Consider the following 19,329-nt stretch of genomic DNA (forward strand, 5'->3'; position numbering starts at 1 on the left):
TTTCCGGGACGAAAGGGAATAAATAGCGCTGGAGTTGGGGGCGGCAGAGCCACGTGGGCCCCACAAGCTTGGTTGCTGCGGCTAGGGGGGAGGCCATGGCGTTAGGGCTTGTGGTCCACTGGCCCGTCCCCTCCGGTGGATCTTTGTTCAGGTATTTTTCATGTTTTCCAGAAATATTCTCCGTAATTTTCAGGATGTTCCGAGAACTTCTATTTCTGCACAAAAACAACACCATGGCAATTCTGTTGAAAATAGCGTCAGTCCGGGTTAGTTCCATTCAAATCATGCAAATTAGAGTCCAAAACAAGGGCAAAAGAGTTTGGAAAAGTAGATACGATGGAGATGTATCAGCCGCCGACGAGCCACCGGAGGTGCCACCCCCTCGGTCCCCGCACAGGTACACGCCATCAACTCCAGCCCCTGCCTCTCCTCTTCCGCGGGCCGCCTTGCCAGAGTGCGTCGCCAGCCCCGCCGCTGGCTGCCTTCCTTCGCCAGCCCCACCTTCCCTCGGCCAGATCCGGCAGCCCGAGGCTGGATCTACCGCCGGATGCCCCGGATCCGGTCCCTGACGCCACCCGTGTGTCGTGGCCTTCCCTCTCGTGCAGGCCAGCCGCCGTTGCTTCCGATCCAGTCGGATCGAGAGGAGGTCCCGCTCCCGTTGACTCGCCTGGGCCGCCACCTCGCCGTGGGCCGCGTCACGCCCAGGTTCGCCGAACCGAACCAGCTGCACTGAGCCGCCCCAACCAGCCTGCCCGACGCCACCTGGCCCGCGCACCGGCCCAGCCCCGCTGCCTCCGACCGACTTGGGCCAAGGCCCGCAAAGGTGAGCCTGCGCCCAGCCCGCTATCTCTCCCATGGGCGTAGTATAGTTATACTGCGCTCTAGCTCTATTAGGCCTGTTAGCCTCAGTTTCGGCCCATAGTAGTTTTTTTATTTTAACGTGTGAATTAGTATTTTCAGTAAAACGCTAGATTTTCAAATGAGCGTAGATTCCAAACCGTGCATCGGATCGGAGTGATTCAAATATGCAACTTGATTAGTTTTTCGCGTAGAACATTATTTTGCAACTTGCATGCATGTTTGAAGTGGTTTGACCCGTCATTTGCCTAGATTTGTGTGTTGTCCTATTAAGGTTATATTCCCGTAGTTATTTTTGTACGCGTCTGGATTGTTCAAATCCCGTAGATAAAATGTTTATGTTGTTCGGGACCCTTTGCCATGTATTTGAGAGTAGTTATGTGCATTTTTGCATGTAGGTTCCGTCGCTAGTTTTCTATGTCGTGTTTAGGACATATTCTCGCATATAGGTGTGGCGTTGGTTTTATTTTTCAACTCCACATATTGTATATGTTTTCGGGGTAGAAAAATTCATAGAATTTAACTGTGCATTTAGTTTTGCCTTCCGAGTAAGTTTACATGCATGATATTTTGCCATGTTGCCATCTTGCTTATTTTGTGGGGCTTATTCCGTGCGTGACATGCATGAGTTGTGAACTAGATATATGCCCTTGGATATGTACGCTAGCCTCTGGGTTTTTTTTTGGTTGCTATAGAAATCCATGTTTAGGCGTTGTTTGCTGGTTGCCAACATGCTAGAAAATAGTGCTGATTTGGAGATGCTGAAATATTTCTAAGTCTGAAATCTGTTATATTTTGTTGTTGTCTTGCCATGAGTTTTTCTAGTGATCTACAACTCCTTTGAGGTTGGTGCAATGTAATTATTTGTAGTCCTCAAGATTCTCTAGCATGCTGTAAATTTTCATGTCATTCGGTGCCCCGTAGCATATATTTTTGCTGCTGCCAGTATGCCTTCAGATCGAAAGCTGCACTGTCAATAATGTTATTTTCACTAAGTCTGAAACTGTATGTGAGATGCCGTTTTGTGACTTCTTTTCCTAGTGATACATGCTTCCATGCTAGTTGTATTTAGTAGGCTGTTGTTGTGCATCTTGACTACTACTGTCTCATGCCTTTTTTGAACATTTTAGATTTGTGTAGCTTGTTGTTTTCGAGTGTAGGAAATGTCATGTTGCTGTTTTTGACAGATTATGACTATTTCTTGTGTAGCTTGTATTTATTGAACCGTTGCTCTGTTTTGATCGTGTCCTATATGAAACTTGTTTAGAATCTCGTGTAGGTTCATATTATCTTGCTGTTTGTATGTTTTGGGATGCTTGTGACTGTCATTGCATACATATTGCATTCATGCCATCATATCTTGCGGTGATCATATCTTTTGATCCGTAGCTCCGTTTCCAATGATTTTTATGTGTAAACTGATTGGAACGACACGTAGAATCACGTGAACCTATTTATTTTGTTGTTTAACAAATATTAAAATGTGTTAGTTCAGATCTGGACAGAATTATAAATTAACGTATGATGTCAGTTCGGAGGTGCTATATGTCGTTTTCGACCTTATTTAAAATGCCTAGATAGGTAATTTAATTATGCTTCACCTCTTGCCATGTTTAACCACAATTAATATTGTCGTGTACCTAAACAAGAGTGAACTAAATAATTTGTATGTGGAGTTTCGTCAATATGCAACTCGTTGCATATTGAGTTTCACTTAATGTGTAGTATTTGATTGTGTGAATTGCCATGTCATACGTGCATAATTGATACCGTTCATGCATCATATGTGTTGTGCATCATGTGGTGAATATCGTGTGCTGATTCTTGTTTCCGGTTTGCTTCTTCTCGATAGAGTTCCGCAAGCGTGTCGGAAAGTGAGGACCAGTTCGACTACATCGGTTCGTCTAGTTCTCGGAGTCGTTCTTTTCCAAGCGGGATCTTAGGCAAGATGACCATTTCCCTAGATACCATTACTATCATTGTCATGCTAGTTTTATCGTTTCTATCGCTATGTCTCGCTGCCTACCACCTGTTAAATACGAGTCTCTCAACATTACCATAAAAACCTTCAATCTGCTCACAACCTAGCAAACCAGTGATTGGCTATGTTACCGCTTGCTTATCCATGTGTTAGCGTTGCTAGTTGCAGGTGCAGTTGCTTCCATGTGATAACATGGGTTCCTTGTTATATCACCATATTAAATGCTATTTAATTTAATGCACCTATATACTTGGTAAAAGGTGGAAGGCTCAGCCTTTCTAGCCTGGTGTTTTGTTCCACCTTTGCCGCCTTAGTTTCGGCTATCGGTGTTATGTTCCATAAATGAGCGCTCCTAACATGCTTGTGGTTGTTATGGGGACCCCCTAGATTCTCATTTTGGGATAAAGCTCGTCTGGCAAGGCCCAACATTGGTACTATATTTGCCCAACATAATAATTCTATTAATACTGAAAAACATAGGAAGTTAGTGCTACCCGAGGAGTAATTCAAAATAATACAGGGAGGGCCAGTGCTCACGGTGCTGGTCCAAAACAGAGCTACTTGCGGGGCCACTCGGGGCAACTCAGGGAATTTCTACCCGGCCACCGTACATATTGCTCATCCGTCGTGTCCTAAGAACGAGATACGCGGCTCCTATCGGGATTGTCAGCACGCGGGTCGGCCTTGCTGGACTTGTTTTACCTTTATCGAGCGTCTTGCGCGATGGATTCCAAGGATGCTTTTACTCATCTTTTCAGTACATGTACTTGTAACGATATCCATTCTTGCGAAACGATGAGATGCGCTTCTATCCCTGTCGAGGCCCTCGTGCCAAAATAAGGATAGGGTCACATCTTGGGCGTTACAGGCAGGCACCCTGCAATTTGTAAGAAGAAAGACGAGGAAGAAAACCATGTCATTACAAAATACATGTGGCGTTTTCAATTCACAAGCTTATTTCAAATTGCAACATGATATAGAACCAAATCAAAGAAAATTAGCTATTAGCTCACATGAGTATGGGAAGCTGAAGCAAAGGGCCAGTTTGTTGAGGGCCTGCTCCTGCTGATCTGCCACAAGGATGTAGAAATGGCCCATGACCCCCATATGCTGCCGCTCGTTGTTGTAGTTGCAGAAGATGGTCATCACCTCACCATCGCTTAACTTCACCGTACCTTGCTATGGATAGCACGTTGACATGCCGACGATGTATCCCTCCTCGTTCCCGGCCTCTTGCCCCGTGACGTAGATTGGCATGGATTTGCAGAGCAGGCGGCCGTCCCGATAATAAGATTTGAGTCATTCTTGTGTTTAGATTTTTCAGATGAGAATCCATGGGTTTGACACATTCCAAAGCCAGAAACTGAGTATGGTTGTATGCAGAATGAGTGAATTGCAAAAACCATTGGTATTGAAGGTTAGGGTTTTAAAAATCACACTTCTATGGCACCCTGTTCATAAATATGATTAAAATGAGCGAAGCGGGAGACTAGTGTTATTTGCGAAAAATTAGGCTCAAAATTAGTGTTTTTTTTGCAGAAATCCGTAAAACTGTGGTTTCTACAAACCCAGTCTTTAATGTGTACGGTTTATGCAATTCACTCTTGTATGAATAGGTGACGTATACGTGTCCATGCAACGAGGAACCGAGTCCACCTTTATGCAGGTGAGCGGCGGTGTAGACGAGGCCTCCTCCATGGGAGCTACATTCGTCCACACGATACTCGACCTGCAAAGAAAAGCCAGACATTTTGCAACAATTGTTAATGCTTGAACAACCTAGATACTCTCTAAAAAATTAGACATGTATATTTAGGAACGCGAGGGAAGCGGCTAGTAATAGCTACCAATACTATGAGATATAATGAAGACCAGATATATAGAGAGAGTAGATGATATATACAAACCTTGCAATAAGTCTCGGGGCTTCCATCGAAGAGAGCCGTGTCGGTGACATCAAGAATGTAGATCATCACCGGCACATGGACGACATCGCTCCAGTCAAGCCATGACACGGTGTAGCGAAGGACCAACTTCCGCGGCGGCTCATAATTTGGGCCGCAAGGACCCAAGTGGAGTTGGTGCCCCACCCTTCCTTTGGGGGGGGATTGGATTAGGGAAGGAGTGCAACTCCTCCCTCCTTGGACGGAGCCCCAAGGAGGGACTTTCCCACCTTGGTTGATGCCCCTCTCTCCCCCTCTAACCTATATAAAGTGGAGGCATTGTCCCACTTTAATATACAAGTTTTAGGTGCCTCCCAGCCCAATACTACTTGTTCTAATTAAGATAATTAGAGATATTTCTAGTTTCTCTAATTAGAAGTTCTATGAGGCTCAATCTCCCCCTCTAATTCTCCGACGGTGATTAGTTTTGGAGAGCGTAGCGCTACCGGATCACGGAGACTATACACTTGCAAACTGTAGAGAGGCCATACTTTCGGTCTTCGTTCGAGGGATCATTCGAGGGCGGTTCATGTCATTATTCATCTACGGTTCTAGGGACTCCAAGTACGATCTACACCGACTCATTCTTCTTCCGGTACATACTCAGAGTTGGTAACTATCATGATCCAATCCTCTAATGCACCTTCATATTGTTCCTCGGTGTTCGTAGGGCTGATTTTTTCTGTTTTCTACTACGTTTCCCAACACCCGGGTCTTCGGAGGCGGAGGTGGAGAGCGCCAAGGTGGAACTGAAGAAGGAGAAGATCTAGTTCTTAGGGCTCATGGCCGGGGAATAGACGCCGATGACCATTTAGATTAGGTATTTATTATACCCTAGATCCGGACTAGCACTGTTCAGTTTGTTGGAATTATGCCCTAGAGGCAATAATAAATATAGTTATTATTATAATTCCTGTATCAAGATAATCGTTTATTATCCATGCTATAATTGTATTGAATGAAGATTCATTTACATGTGTCGATACATAGACAAAACACTGTCCCTAGCAAGCCTCTAGTTGGCTAGCCAGTTGATCAAAGATAGTTAGTGTCTTCTGATTATGAACAAGGTGTTGTTGCTTGATAACTGGATCATGTCATTAGGAGAATCACGTGATGGACTAGACCCAAACTAATAGACGTAGCATGTTGATCGTGTCATTTTGTTGCTACTGTTTTTCTGCGTGTCAAGTATTTGTTCCTATGACCATGAGATCATATAACTTACTAACACCGGAGGAATACTTTGTGTGTATCAAACGTCGCAACGTAACTGGGTGACTATAAAGATGCTCTACAGGTATCTCTGAAGGTGCTCGTTAAGTTAGTATGGATCGAGACTGGGATTTGTCACTCCGTGTGACGGAGAGGTATCTCGGGGCCCACTCGGTAATACAACATCACACACAAGCCTTGCAAGCAATGTGACTTAGTGTAAGTTGCGGGATCTTGTATTACGGAACGAGTAAAGAGACTTGCCGGTAAACGAGATTGAAATAGGTATGCGGATACTGACGATCGAATCTCGGGCAAGTAACATACCGAAGGACAAAGGGAATGACATACGGGATTATACGAATCCTTGGCACTGAGGTTCAAACGATAAGATCTTCGTAGAATATGTAGGATCCAATATGGGCATCCATGTCCCGCTATTGGCCCGGGGAAGCCCATAGGCCTTGGGGGTGGCACACCAGCCCTTAGTGGGCTGGTGGGACAGCCCAAGAAGGCCCTATGCGCCATAGGAAGAAAATCAAAGAGAAAAGAAAAAAAAGGGAGGAGGTGGGAAAGGGAAGAAGGACTCCACCTTCCAAACCAAGTTGGACTCGGTTTGGGAGGGGGGAGACCTTCCCCCCTTGGCTCGGACGAAACCTTTAGGGGTCCTTGGACCCCAAGGCAAGGCTCCCCCTCTTCCCCCTATATATACGGAGGTTTTAGGGCTGATTTGAGATGACTTTTCCACGGCAGCCCGACCACATACCTCCACGTTTTTTCCTCTAGATCGCGTTTCTACGGAGCTCGGGCGGAGCCCTGCTGAGACAAGATCATCACCAACCTACGGAGCGCCGTCACGCTGCCGGAGAACTCTTCTACCTCTCCGTCTCTCTTGCTGGATCAAGAAGGCCGAGATCATCGTCGAGCTGTACGTGTGCTGAACGCGGAGGTGCCGTCCGTTCGGCACTAGGTCGTGGGATTGATCGCGGGACGGTTCGCGGGGCGGATCGAGGGACGTGAGGACGTTCCACTACATCAACCGCGTTCACTAACGCTTCTTCTGTACGGTCTACAAGGGTACGTAGATCACACATCCCCTCTCGTAGATGGACATCACCATGATAGGTCTTCGTGCGCGTAGGAAATTTTTTGTTTCCCATGCGACGTTCCCCAACAGTGGCATCATGAGCTAGGTTCATGCGTAGATGTCTTCTCGAGTAGAACACAAAACTTTTTGTGGGCGGTGATGTGCGTTTTTCTGCCCTCATTAGTCTTTTCTTGATTCCGCGGTATTGTTGGATCGAAGCGGCTCGGACCGACATTACTCGTACGCTTACGAGAGACTGGTTTCATCGCTACGAGTAACTCCGTTGCTCAAAGATGACTGGCGGGTGTCAGTTTCTCCAACTTTAGTTGAATCGGATTTGACCGAGGAGGTCCTTGGATGAGGTTAAATAGTAACTCATATATCTCCGTTGTGGTGTTTACGTAAGTAAGATGCGATCCTACTAGATACCCATGGTCACCACGTAAAACATGCAACAACAAAATTAGAGGATGTCTAACTTGTTTTTGCAGGGTATGCTTGTGATGTGATATGGCCAACGTGTGGTGTGATATATTGGATGTATGAGATGATCATGTTGTAATAGATAATATCGACTTGCACGTCGATGGTACGGCAACCAGCAGGAGCCATAGGGTTGTCCTTATACTAATGTTTGTGCTTCCAGATGCGTTTACTATTTTGCTGGGATGTAGCTTTAGTAGTAATAGCATGAGTAGCACGACAACCCCGATGGCGACACGTTGATGGAGATCATGGTGTGGCGCCGGTGACAAGAAGATCCTGCCAGTTCTTTGGTGATGGAGATCAAGGAGCACGTGATGATGGCCATATCATGTCACTTATGAATTGCATGTGATGTTAATCCTTTTATGCACCTTATTTTGCTTAGAACGACGGTAGCATTATGAGGTGATCTCTCACTAAAATTTCAAGACAAAATTGTGTTCTCCCCGACTGTGCACCGTTGCTACAGTTCGTCGTTTCGAGACACCACGTGATGATCGGGTGTGATAGACTCAACGCTCACATACAACGGGTGCAAAACAGTTGCGCACGCGGAACACTCGGGTTAAGCTTGACGAGCCTAGCATGTGCAGACATGGCCTCGGAACACATGAGACCGAAAGGTCGATCATGAATCATATAGATGATATGATTAGCATAGGGATGCTTACCACTGAAACTATACTCAACTCACGTGATGATCGGACTTGAGCTAGTGTAAGTGGATCATGAACCACTCAAATGACTAGAGAGATGTACTTTTTGAGTGGAAGTTTAGCGAATAATTTGATTAAGTTAAACTCTAATTATCTTGAACATAGTCTAAGTCCACTTTGAATATATTTGTGTTGTAGATCATGGCTCACGCGACAGTCACCCTGAATTTTAATACGTTCCTAGAGAAAGCTAAGTTGAAAGATGATGGAAGCAACTTTGTAGACTGGGCTCGTAATCTTAAGCTAATCTTACAAGATGGAAAGAAGGATTATGTCCTTAATGCTGCGCTAGGAGATGAACCACCCTCTACGGCTGATCAGGATGTTAAGAACGCTTGGCTAGCACGTATGGAGGACTACTCAGTAGTTCAATGTGCAGTCTTGTATGGCTTAGAACCGGGACTTCAACGTCGCTTTGAGCGTCATGGAGCATTTGAGATGTTCTAGGAGTTGAAGTTTATCTTTCAGAAGAACGCCCGGATCGAGAGGTATGAGACCTCCGATAAATTCTATGCTTGCAAGATGGAGGAGAACTCGTCTGTCAGTGAACATGTGCTCAAAATGTCTGGGTACTAAAACCGTCTAGCTGAGCTGGGGATTGAACTCCCGCAAGAGGCTATCACTGATAGAATCCTTCAATCACTGCCGCCAAGCTATAAAGGCTTTGTGTTGAACTACAACATGCAAGGGATGAACAAGTCACGCGGCGAGTTGTTTGCGATGCTGAAAGTCGCAGAGTCTGAACTCCGTAAAGAGCATCAAGTGTTGATGGTGAATAAGACCACTAGTTTCAAGAGAAACGACAAAGGCAAGAAGGGTAATTCAAAGAATACCGGCAAGCCTGTTGCCAATCCAACGAAGAAACCCAAAGCTGGACCTAAGCCTGAAACACAGTGTTACTATTGCAAGGGTATGGGTCACTGGAAGTGCAATTGCCCCAAGTATCTGGCAGATAAGAAGGCGGCCAAAGAAAAATCAGGTATATTTGATATACATGTTATTGATGTGTACTTAACCGACTCTCGTAGTAGTGCCTGGGTATTCGATACCGGTTCTGTTGCTCATATTTGCAACTCGAAACAGGAACTGCGGAATAGACGAAGGCTGGCGAAAGATGAAGTGACGATGCGCGTAGGAAATGGTTCCAAGGTTGATGCAATCGCCGTCGGCACAGTTTCACTTCAGTTACCATCAGGATTAGTTATGAACTTGAATCATTGTTATTTAGTGCCTGCGTTGAGCATGAACATTATATCTGGATCTTGTTTATTGCGAGACGGTTACTCTTTTAAGTCAGAGAATAATGGTTGTTCTATTTCTATGAGTGACATCTTTTATGGTCATGCACCCAATGTGAGAGGATTGTTCATATTGAATCTTGATAGCAATACACACATACATAACATTGAGACCAAAAGAGTTAGAGTTAACAATGATAGCGCCATATTTTTGTGGCACTCCCGCTTAGGTCATATTGGTGTAAAGCACATGAAGAAACTCCATGCCGATGGACTTTTGGAGTCACTTGACTTTGATTCACTTGACACATGCGAACCATGCCTCATGGGCAAGATGACTAAAACTCCGTTCTCCGGAACAATGGAGCGTGCAAGTGACTTGTTGGAAATCATAGATACCGATGTGTGTGGTCCGATGAGCGTAGAGGCACGCGGCGGATATCGTTATTTTCTCACCTTCACTGACGATTTGAGTAGATATGGTTATGTCTACTTAATGAAGCACAGGTCTGAAACATTTGAAAAGTTCAAGCAATTTCAGAGTGAAGTTGAAAATCATCGTAACAAGAAGATCAAGTTCCTACGGTCTGATCATGGGGGTGAATATCTGAGTTTCGAGTTTGGCGCTCACTTAAGACAATGTGGAATTGTTTCACAGTTGACACCGCCTGGAACACCACAGCGTAATGGTGTGTCCGAACGTCGTAATCGTACTTTATTAGAGATGGTGCAATCTATGATGTCTCTTACCGATTTGCCGTTATCGTTTTGGGGTTATGCATTAGAAACAGTTGCATTCACTTTAAATAGGGCACCATCAAAATCCGTTGAGACGACACCATACGAACTGTGGTATGGCAAAAGGCCAAAGTTGTCGTTTCTTAAAGTTTGGGGATGTGATGCTTATGTCAAAAAGTTTCAGCCTGAAAAGCTGGAACCCAAAGCGGAAAAGTGCATCTTCATAGGTTACCCAAAAGAGACAGTTGGGTACACCTTCTATCTCAAATCCGAGGGCAAAGTGTTTGTTGCTAAAAACGGAGCTTTTCTCGAGAAGGAGTTTCTCCCGAGAGAATTGAGTGGGAGGAAGATAGAACTTGACGAGGTTGTCGAACCTCTCATCCCTCTGGATGGTGGCACAGGGCAAGGGGAAACCTCTGTCATTGCGACGCCGGTTGAGGAGGAAGTTAATGATGATGATCATGAAACTCCCGTTCAAGTTTCTGTCGAACCACGCAGGTCGACGAGACCACGTGCTGCTCCAGAGTGGTACGGTAATCCCGTCTTATCAATCATGTTGTTGGACAACAATGAGCCTGCAAATTATGAAGAAGCAATGGTGGGCCCAGATTCCAACAAATGGCTAGAAGCCATGAAGTCCGAGATAGGATCCATGTATGAGAACAAAGTGTGGACTTTGGAAGTACTGCCTGAGGGCCGCAAGGCTATTCAGAACAAATGGATCTTTAAGAGGAAGACGGACGCTGACGGCAATGTGACCGTTTATAAAGCTCGACTTGTGGCAAAGGGTTTTCACAAGTTCAAGGAGTTGACTACGATGAGACATTCTCACCCGTAGCGATGCTTAAGTCCGTCAGAATCATGTTAGCAATAGCTGCATTTTTCGATTATGAAATCTACCAGATGGATGTCAAAACGGCGTTCCTTAACGGTTTCCTTAAGGAAGAGTTGTATATGATGCAACCCGAAGGTTTTGTCGATCCTAAGAATGCTAACAAGGTGTGCAAGCTCCAGCGATCCATTTATGGGCTGGTGCAAGCATCTCGGAGTTGGAACAAACGCTTTGATGAGGTGATCAAAGCATGTGGGTTTATACAAGTGGTTGGAGAATCTTGTATTTACAAGAAAGTGAGTGGGAGCTCTATGGCGTTTCTAATATTATATGTGGATGACATATTATTGATCGGAAACAATGTAGAGTTTTTGGAGAGCATAAAGGATTATTTGAATAAAAGTTTCTCTATGAAGGACCTAGGAGAAGCTGCTTACATTCTAGGCATTAAGATCTACAGGGATAGATCAAAACGCCTGATAGGACTTTCACAAAGCACATACCTTGATAAAGTTTTGAAGAGGTTCAAAATGGAACAGTCCAAGAAAGGGTTCTTGCCAGTTTTACAAGGTACGAGATTGAGTAAGACTCAGTGCCCAGCAACTGATGAGGATAGAGAGCATATGCGATCCGTCCCCTATGCTTCAGCCATAGGTTCTATCATGTATGCAATGCTGTGCACTAGACCGGACGTTAGCCTGGCCATAAGTATGGCAGGTAGGTTCCAGAGTAATCCAGGAGTGGATCACTGGACGACGGTCAAGAATATCCTGAAGTACCTGAAAAGGACTAAGGAGATGTTTCTCGTGTATGGAGGTGACGAAGAGCTCGCCGTAAAAGGTTACGTCGATGCAAGCTTTGACACAGATTCGGACGACTCTAAGTCGCAAACCGGATACATATTTATTCTTAATGGGGGTGCGGTAAGCTCGTGCAGTTCCAAGCAAAGCGTCGTAGCAGATTCTACATGTGAAGCGGAGTACATGGCTGCCTCGGAGGCGGCTAAGGAGGGTGTTTGGATGAAGCAGTTCATGACGGATCTTGGAGTGGTGCCAAGCGCACTGAATCCAATAACCTTGTTCTGTGACAACACGGGTGCCATTGCCTTAGCAAAGGAACCACGGTTTCACAAGAAGTCCAGACACATCAAACGACGCTTCAACCTCATCCGCGACTACGTCGAAGGGGAGGACGTAAATATACGCAAAGTGCACACGGATCTGAATGTAGCAGACCCGCTGACTAAACCTCTTCCACGGGCAAAGCATGATCAACACCAGAACTGTATGGGTGTTAGATTTATTACAATGTAATTCGCATGATGATGTGAGGGCTAGATTATTGACTCTAGTGCAAGTGGGAGACTGTTGGAATTATGCCCTAGAGGCAATAATAAATATAGTTATTATTATAATTCCTGTATCAAGATAATCGTTTATTATCCATGCTATAATTGTATTGAATGAAGACTCATTTACATGTGTGGATACATAGACAAAACACTGTCCCTAGCAAGCCTCTAGTTGGCTAGCCAGTTGATCAAAGATGGTCAGTGTCTTCTGATTATGAACAAGGTGTTGTTGCTTGATAACTGGATCACGTCATTAGGAGAATCACGTGATGGACTAGACCCAAACTAATAGACGTAGCATGTTGATCGTGTCATTTTGTTGCTACTGTTTTTCTGCGTGTCAAGTATTTGTTCCTATGACCATGAGATCATATAACTTACTAACACCGGCGGAATACTTTGTGTGTATCAAACGTCGCAATGTAACTGGGTGACTATAAAGATGCTCTACAGGTATCTCCGAAGGTGTTCGTTAAGTTAGTATGGATCGAGACTGGGATTTGTCACTCCGTGTGACAGAGAGGTATCTCGGGGCCCACTCGGTAATACAACATCACACACAAGCCTTGCAAGCAATGTGACTTAGTGTAAGTTGCGGGATCTTGTATTACGGAATGAGTAAAGAGACTTGCCGGTAAACGAGATTGAAATAGGTATGCGAATACTGACGATCGAATCTCGGGCAAGTAACATACCGAAGGACAAAGGGAATGACATACGGGATTATACGAATCCTTGGCACTGAGGTTCAAACGATAAGATCTTCGTAGAATATGTAGGATCCAATATGGGCATCCAGGTCCCGCTATTGGATATTGACCTAGGAGTCTCTCGGGTCATGTCTACATAGTTCTCGAACCCGCAGGGTCTGGACACTTAAGGTTCGCCATTGTTTTATGCGTATTTGAGTTATATGGTTGGTTACCGAATGTTGTTCGGAGTCCAGGATGAGATCATGGATGTCACGAGGGTTTCCGGAATGGTCCGGAAATGAAGATTGATATATAGGATGACCTCATTTGATTACCGGAAGGTTTTCGGAGTTACCGGGAATGTGCCGGGAATGACGAATGGGTTCCAGGAGTTCACCGGGGGGGGGGGGGGGCAACCCACCCCGGGGAAGCCCATAGGCCTTGGGGGTGGCACACCAGCCCTTAGTGGGCTGGTGGGACAGCCCAAGAAGGCCCTATGCGCCATAGGAAGAAAATCAAAGAGAAAAGAAAAAAAAGGGAGGAGGTGGGAAAGGGAAGAAGGACTCCACCTTCCAAACCAAGTTGGACTCGGTTTGGGGGGGGGAGACCTTCCCCCCTTGGCTCGGACGAAACCCTTAGGGGTCCTTGGACCCCAAGGCAAGGCTCCCCCTCTTCCTCCTATATATACGGAGGTTTTAGGGCTGATTTGAGACGACTTTTCCACGGCAGCCCGACCACATACCTCCACGGTTTTTCCTCTAGATCGCGTTTCTGCGGAGCTCGGGCAGAGCCCTGCTGAGACAAGATCATCACCAACCTCCGGAGCACCGGCACGCTGCCGGAGAACTCTTCTACCTCTCCGTCTCTCTTGCTGGATCAAGAAGGCCGAGATCATCGTCGAGCTGTACGTGTGCTGAACGCGGAGGTGCCGTCCGTTCGGCACTAGATCGCGGGACGGTTCGCGGGGCGGATAGAGGGACGTGAGGACGTTCCACTACATCAACCACGTTCACTAACGCTTCTGCTGTACGGTCTACAAGGGTACGTAGATCACACATCCCCTCTCGTAGATGGACATCACCATGATAGGTCTTCGTGCGCGTAGGAAATTTTTTGTTTCCCATGCGACGTTCCCCAACACAGTTGATGTAAATGTAATAAAATTCGTCATATTTATATAAAATCTGGCCGTGCTTATATGAAATCCGACAGTGTTTGAATGAATTTCACCTGGTTGGTTCAAACTGTTGTTAAAATGTTACGGTTAAATGGTGGCCTCCCATATATGTGTCTGTGGAATGGCCCCCCTGGTCCCCAAACGGATGCGGGAGAAAATTTGCGTGTCGCCGCTGAAAATTATCTCTTACCGGTATCATTCATGGTCACACACCTTCGCTCCGGCCGAAAGGCTATTCAAATTTTGCCATACATACACATGTTATTATCTCATATGCGTCCTGCTACTAGTGGCATTGGAGCTACCACCCCGGTCCACACACAACACAACACAACATTGGCGCAGGTCATCAACTTGAACAAGAAAAATTACACACACATAGTGACATAGCAGATTCATGCTGTAATAAGCATGCCTTATTTTCTTACGGGACGATGTATAACTCACTGTAAGCATATATGTGCTTCTCTCACATCTGGTTGCTCCACATCCATGCCGGCACGCACCCTGCGATAGTATTCGTTAGAAGAAAAACGAGGAAGGAAACCATGTCATTACAAAAGACATGTGGCGTTTTCAATTCACAAGCTTATTTCAACTTGCAAGATGAGATATAACAAAAAAAAATAGCTATTAGCTCACATGAGTATGGGAAGCTGAAGCAAAGGGCCGGTTTGTTGAGAGCCTGCTCCTGCTGATCCACCACAAGGATGTAGAAGTGGCCCATGACCCCCATATGCTGCCGCTCGCTGCTGTAGTTGGAGACCATGGTCAGCACCTCACCATGGCTTACCTTCACCGTACCTGGCTCCGGATAGCATGTTGACATGCCGACGATGTATCCCTCCTCGTTCCCGGCCTCCTGCCCCGTGCCGTAGATTGGCATGGATTTGCAGAGCAGGCGGCCGTCCTGATAATGAAATTTTAGTCATTCTTGTGTTTTAGTTTTTTCGATGCGAATCCATGCCTTTGACCCATTCCAAAGCTAGAAATGGAGTATGGTTGTATGAATGAGTGAATTGCAAAACCATCGTCATTGAAGGTTAGGGTTTAAAAATCACACTTCTATGGCACCCTCCTCATAAATATGATTAAAATGAATAAAGCGGGTGACTAGTGTTATTTGCGGAAAACTAGGCTCAATATTAATAGCAGTTTTTCGCATTAATCTGTAGAACTGTGATTTCTACGTACAAACCCGGCCTTTAATGTTTGTGGTTTATGCAATTCACTCTTGTATGAATAGGTGACATATACCTGTCCATGCAACGAGGAACCGAGGCCACCTCTATGCAGGTGAGCGACGGCGTAGACAAGGTCGCCTCCATGGGACACCATTTCTTTGGTCGTCTTCATGTCGACGCAGTTGTTTTTGGCTCGGTCTTCGGAGCTGCATTCGTCCACACGGTACTCCACCTGCAAAGCAAAGCCAGACATTTTTCAACAATTGTTAATGGTTGAACAACCTAGCTAACGCGAGGGAAGCAACTAGTAGTAGCTAGTAATACTATGAGATATAGTGAAGATCGATTAGATATATATATATATAGAGAGAGAGAGAGTAGATATATATATATATATACAAACCTTGCAAAAAGGGTTGGTATTGTCCCACTTTAATATACAAGTTTTAGGTGCCTCCTCCAGCCCAATACTACTAGTTCTAATTGAGATAATTAGAGATATTTCTAGTTCCTCTAATCCTCATAATTAGAAGTCTTGTGAGGCTCTATCTCCCCCTCTACTTCTCCGATGGTGATTAGTTTTGGACAGCGAAGCGCTACCGGATCACGAATACTATACACTTGCAAACTGTAGAGAGGCCATACTTTCGGTCTTCGTTCGAGGGCAGTTTGTGTCACCGTTCATCTATGGTTCCAGGGACTCCAAGTATGATCTACACCGACTCATTCTGCTTCTGGTACATACTCGGAGTTGGTTACTATCATGATCCAATCCTCTAATGCACTTTCATATTGTTCCTCGGTGTTTGTAGGGCGATTTTTTTCTATTTTCTACTACGTTTCCCAACACTCGGGTCTGCGGAGGCGGAGGTGGAGAGTGCCGAGGTGGAACCGGAGAAGGAGAAGCTTTAGTTCTTAGAGCTCATCGCCGGGAAATAGACGTCGATGACCATTTAGATTAGATATTTATTATACCCTAGAGCCGGACTAGCACTGTGCAGTTGATGTAAATGTAATAAAATCCTTCATATTTATATGAAATCTGGTCGTGTTTATATGAAATCCGACCGTGTTTGAATGAATTTCAGCTAGTTGGTTCAAACTGTTGTTAAAATGTTACGGCTGGATGGCGGCCTCCCACATTCGTGTCCATGGAATGCCCCCCCCCCCTAGTCCACAGATGGATGTGGGAGAAAATTTGCGCGTCGCCGTTGAAGATTATCTCTTACTGGTATCGTTCATGGTCACACACCTTTGCTCCGGCCGAAAGGCTATTTAAATTTTGCCATACATACGAATCTTATTGTCTCATACGTGTCCTGCTACTAGTGACATTGGAGCTACAACCCCGGTCCACACACAACACAACACAACATTGGCGCAGGTCATCAACTTGAACAAGGCAAATTACACACAGTGACATGGCAGATTCATGCTCTAATAAGCATGCCTTATTTTCTTAGAGAAACGATGTATAACTCACTGTAAGCATATATGTGCTTCTCTCACATCTGGTTGCTCCACATCCATGACGGCAGGCACCCTGCAATAGTATTCAGAAGAAGAAAAATGAGGAAGGAAACCATGTCATTACAAAAGACATGTGGCATTTTCAATTCACAAGCTTATTTCAAATTGCAAGATGAGATATAACAAAAAACAATAGCTATTAACTCACATGAGTATGGGAAGCTGAAGCAAAGGGTCGGTTTGTTGAGAGCCTGCTCCTGCTGATCTGCCACAAGGATGTAGAAGTGGCCCATGACCCCCGTATGCTGCCTCTCGCTGCTGTAGTTGGAGACGATGGTAAGCACCTCACCGTCGCTTACCTTCACCGTACCTGGCTCCGGATAGCACGTTGACATGCCGACGATGTATCCCTCCTCGTTCCCGGCCTCCTGCCCCGTGCCGTAGATTGGCATGGATTTGCAGAGCAGGCGGCCGTCCTGATAATAAGATTTGAGTCATTCTTGTGTTTAGTTTTTTCAGATGAGAATCCATGCGTTTGACCTATTCCAAAGCTAGAAATGGAGTATGGTTGTATAAATGGATGAATTGCAAAAAACCATCAATATTGAAGGTTAGGGTTTTAAAAATCACACTTCTATGTTACCTTGTTCATAAATATGATTAAAATGAATGAAGCAGGTGACTAGTATTATTTGCGGAAAACTATGAATAGGTGACATATACCTGTCCATGCAACGAGGAACCAAGGCCACCTCTATGCAGGTGAGCGACGGCGTAGACGAGGTCGCCTCCATGGGACACCATTTCTTCGGTCGTCTTCATGTCGACGCAATTGTTTTTGGCTCGGTCTTCGGAGCTGCATTCGTCCACACGATACTCCACCTACAAAGCAAAGCCAGACATTTTTCAACAATTGTTAATGCTTGAACAACCTAGCTACACTCTAAAAAATTACACATATATATTTAGGAACGCGAGGGAAGCAGCTAGTAGTAGCTACCAATACTATGAGATATAATGAAGACCAGATATATAGAGAAAGTAGATGATATATACAAACCTTGCAATAAGGGTTGGGGCTTCCATCGAAGAGGGCCGTGTCGGTGACATCAAGAATGTAGATCCTCACCGGCACATGGACGGCATCGCTCCAGTCAAGCCACGACACGGTGTAGCGAAGGAACAGCTTCCGCGGCGGCTCGCCATTGTTGGCGAACGCGCCGTCCACCCTGCACCGTGTGCTGTCGTAGCAGCAGTGTAGCCCGCCGACGTAGCCGTTCCCGATGCGGCTGCCGGCCTCGTCGACGGTGACGTTGTAGAAATCGCACCTGCACTCGGCGCAGGCGAGCTTGTCGGGGGCGCCGCGCGTGTCGATGGCGTGCACGTTGATGAACCACCGCTCGTCGTACCCGGCCGGGGCCGGCTTGCCGATCTCGATGGCGTAGGGGTCGGGCACCCACGTGGCCGTTTGCCGGGTCTCGGAGCCCAGCCCGAAGTGCTGTCCCAGCGAGTCCTTGCAGGGGCCGGAGTTGGTGATCGGGATCATGCTTTGGCCGTAGACGTAGTAGGGTGCGACGAGCCAGTGGTGGAGGTAGGTCTCGTGGAGAGGGACCGAGGCGCCGGCGTCGTCGACGACCTCGCCGTTGAAGCTCTTGAGCGCCACGTGACCGCGGGGGAAGTCGACGTCGTAGTACCACTTGTTGACGACGCCGCCGGGGCGGAGGAAGAAGGGCGGGGACAGGAACGTCTGCGTCTTCAGCTGGGGGGCTCGCACGTTGAATGCTTCCGTCGTGGGAAGGAAAGCAGCAGTTGCTGATGAGACGACTAGTGTGACGATGCCCAGCTGGAGCATGCTCCTCTTCATCTTGTTGTCACCTGCTGGCTGCTACTGTTGCTGACAGCTGAAAGTACAAAGGAACTGAATTTTCGTTTTCTTTTTTGCGAGTGAAATACCTATCATAACTTAACTTGAGATAGCTGACCGCACATGCCATGTGGTTTCAGACAACTGAAATTAATACTACTAGTAAGTAATAGTACTTCCTCTCTACCCAACAACAAATATTTAAGAACAGACGATACTGTACTATACTGACGAGAGACAAGGAGCAAATGAAGTCCCTCAAAATTAACAGATGAGATTTGGCTTATTTGTGGATTTCGTTTAGGTGATCTTCAGGGAAGAAGGATGACGTTTTTGGTTCATATATAATATAGCCAACTCGAGAGGGGAGCTGGGAGGAGCAGGAGAGGCTATCTCATAAGCACGTACGCCACCCATTCTTTTAGGCTCAAGTGAACCAGGCAGAATATATACTTGAGAAGAGATATATAGATACATAGAGCCTAGCGATATGATGC

General features: G+C 45.9%; 2 protein-coding genes and 1 pseudogene across 2 annotated transcripts; all 3 read right to left on the bottom strand.

Annotated features, from left to right (window-relative positions):
- Positions 1-3,687: 3,687 nt before the first annotated feature.
- LOC123397062 lies at positions 3,688-5,062 on the bottom strand (annotated as a pseudogene).
- Positions 5,063-14,729: 9,667 nt separating this feature from the next.
- Positions 14,730-16,641, bottom strand: LOC123397063. Its single transcript, XM_045091758.1, has 5 exons — positions 16,619-16,641; positions 15,902-15,977; positions 15,572-15,730; positions 14,957-15,224; positions 14,730-14,821 (listed from the first exon to the last, which is right to left on the bottom strand). The coding sequence occupies exons 1-5, from the start codon at positions 16,639-16,641 to the stop codon at positions 14,784-14,786; spliced, it is 564 nt and encodes a 187-aa protein (XP_044947693.1). The 3' UTR covers positions 14,730-14,783.
- A 120-nt stretch (positions 16,642-16,761) lies between these two features.
- On the bottom strand, positions 16,762-18,864 carry LOC123397731. Its single transcript, XM_045092266.1, has 4 exons — positions 18,029-18,864; positions 17,692-17,850; positions 17,177-17,444; positions 16,762-17,041 (listed from the first exon to the last, which is right to left on the bottom strand). The coding sequence occupies exons 1-4, from the start codon at positions 18,830-18,832 to the stop codon at positions 17,004-17,006; spliced, it is 1,269 nt and encodes a 422-aa protein (XP_044948201.1). The 5' UTR covers positions 18,833-18,864; the 3' UTR covers positions 16,762-17,003.
- Positions 18,865-19,329: the final 465 nt, after the last annotated feature.

This window comes from Hordeum vulgare, chromosome 5H, assembly GCF_904849725.1.
Source record: "Hordeum vulgare subsp. vulgare chromosome 5H, MorexV3_pseudomolecules_assembly, whole genome shotgun sequence".
In the NCBI taxonomy this organism is placed as follows: domain Eukaryota; kingdom Viridiplantae; phylum Streptophyta; class Magnoliopsida; order Poales; family Poaceae; genus Hordeum; species Hordeum vulgare.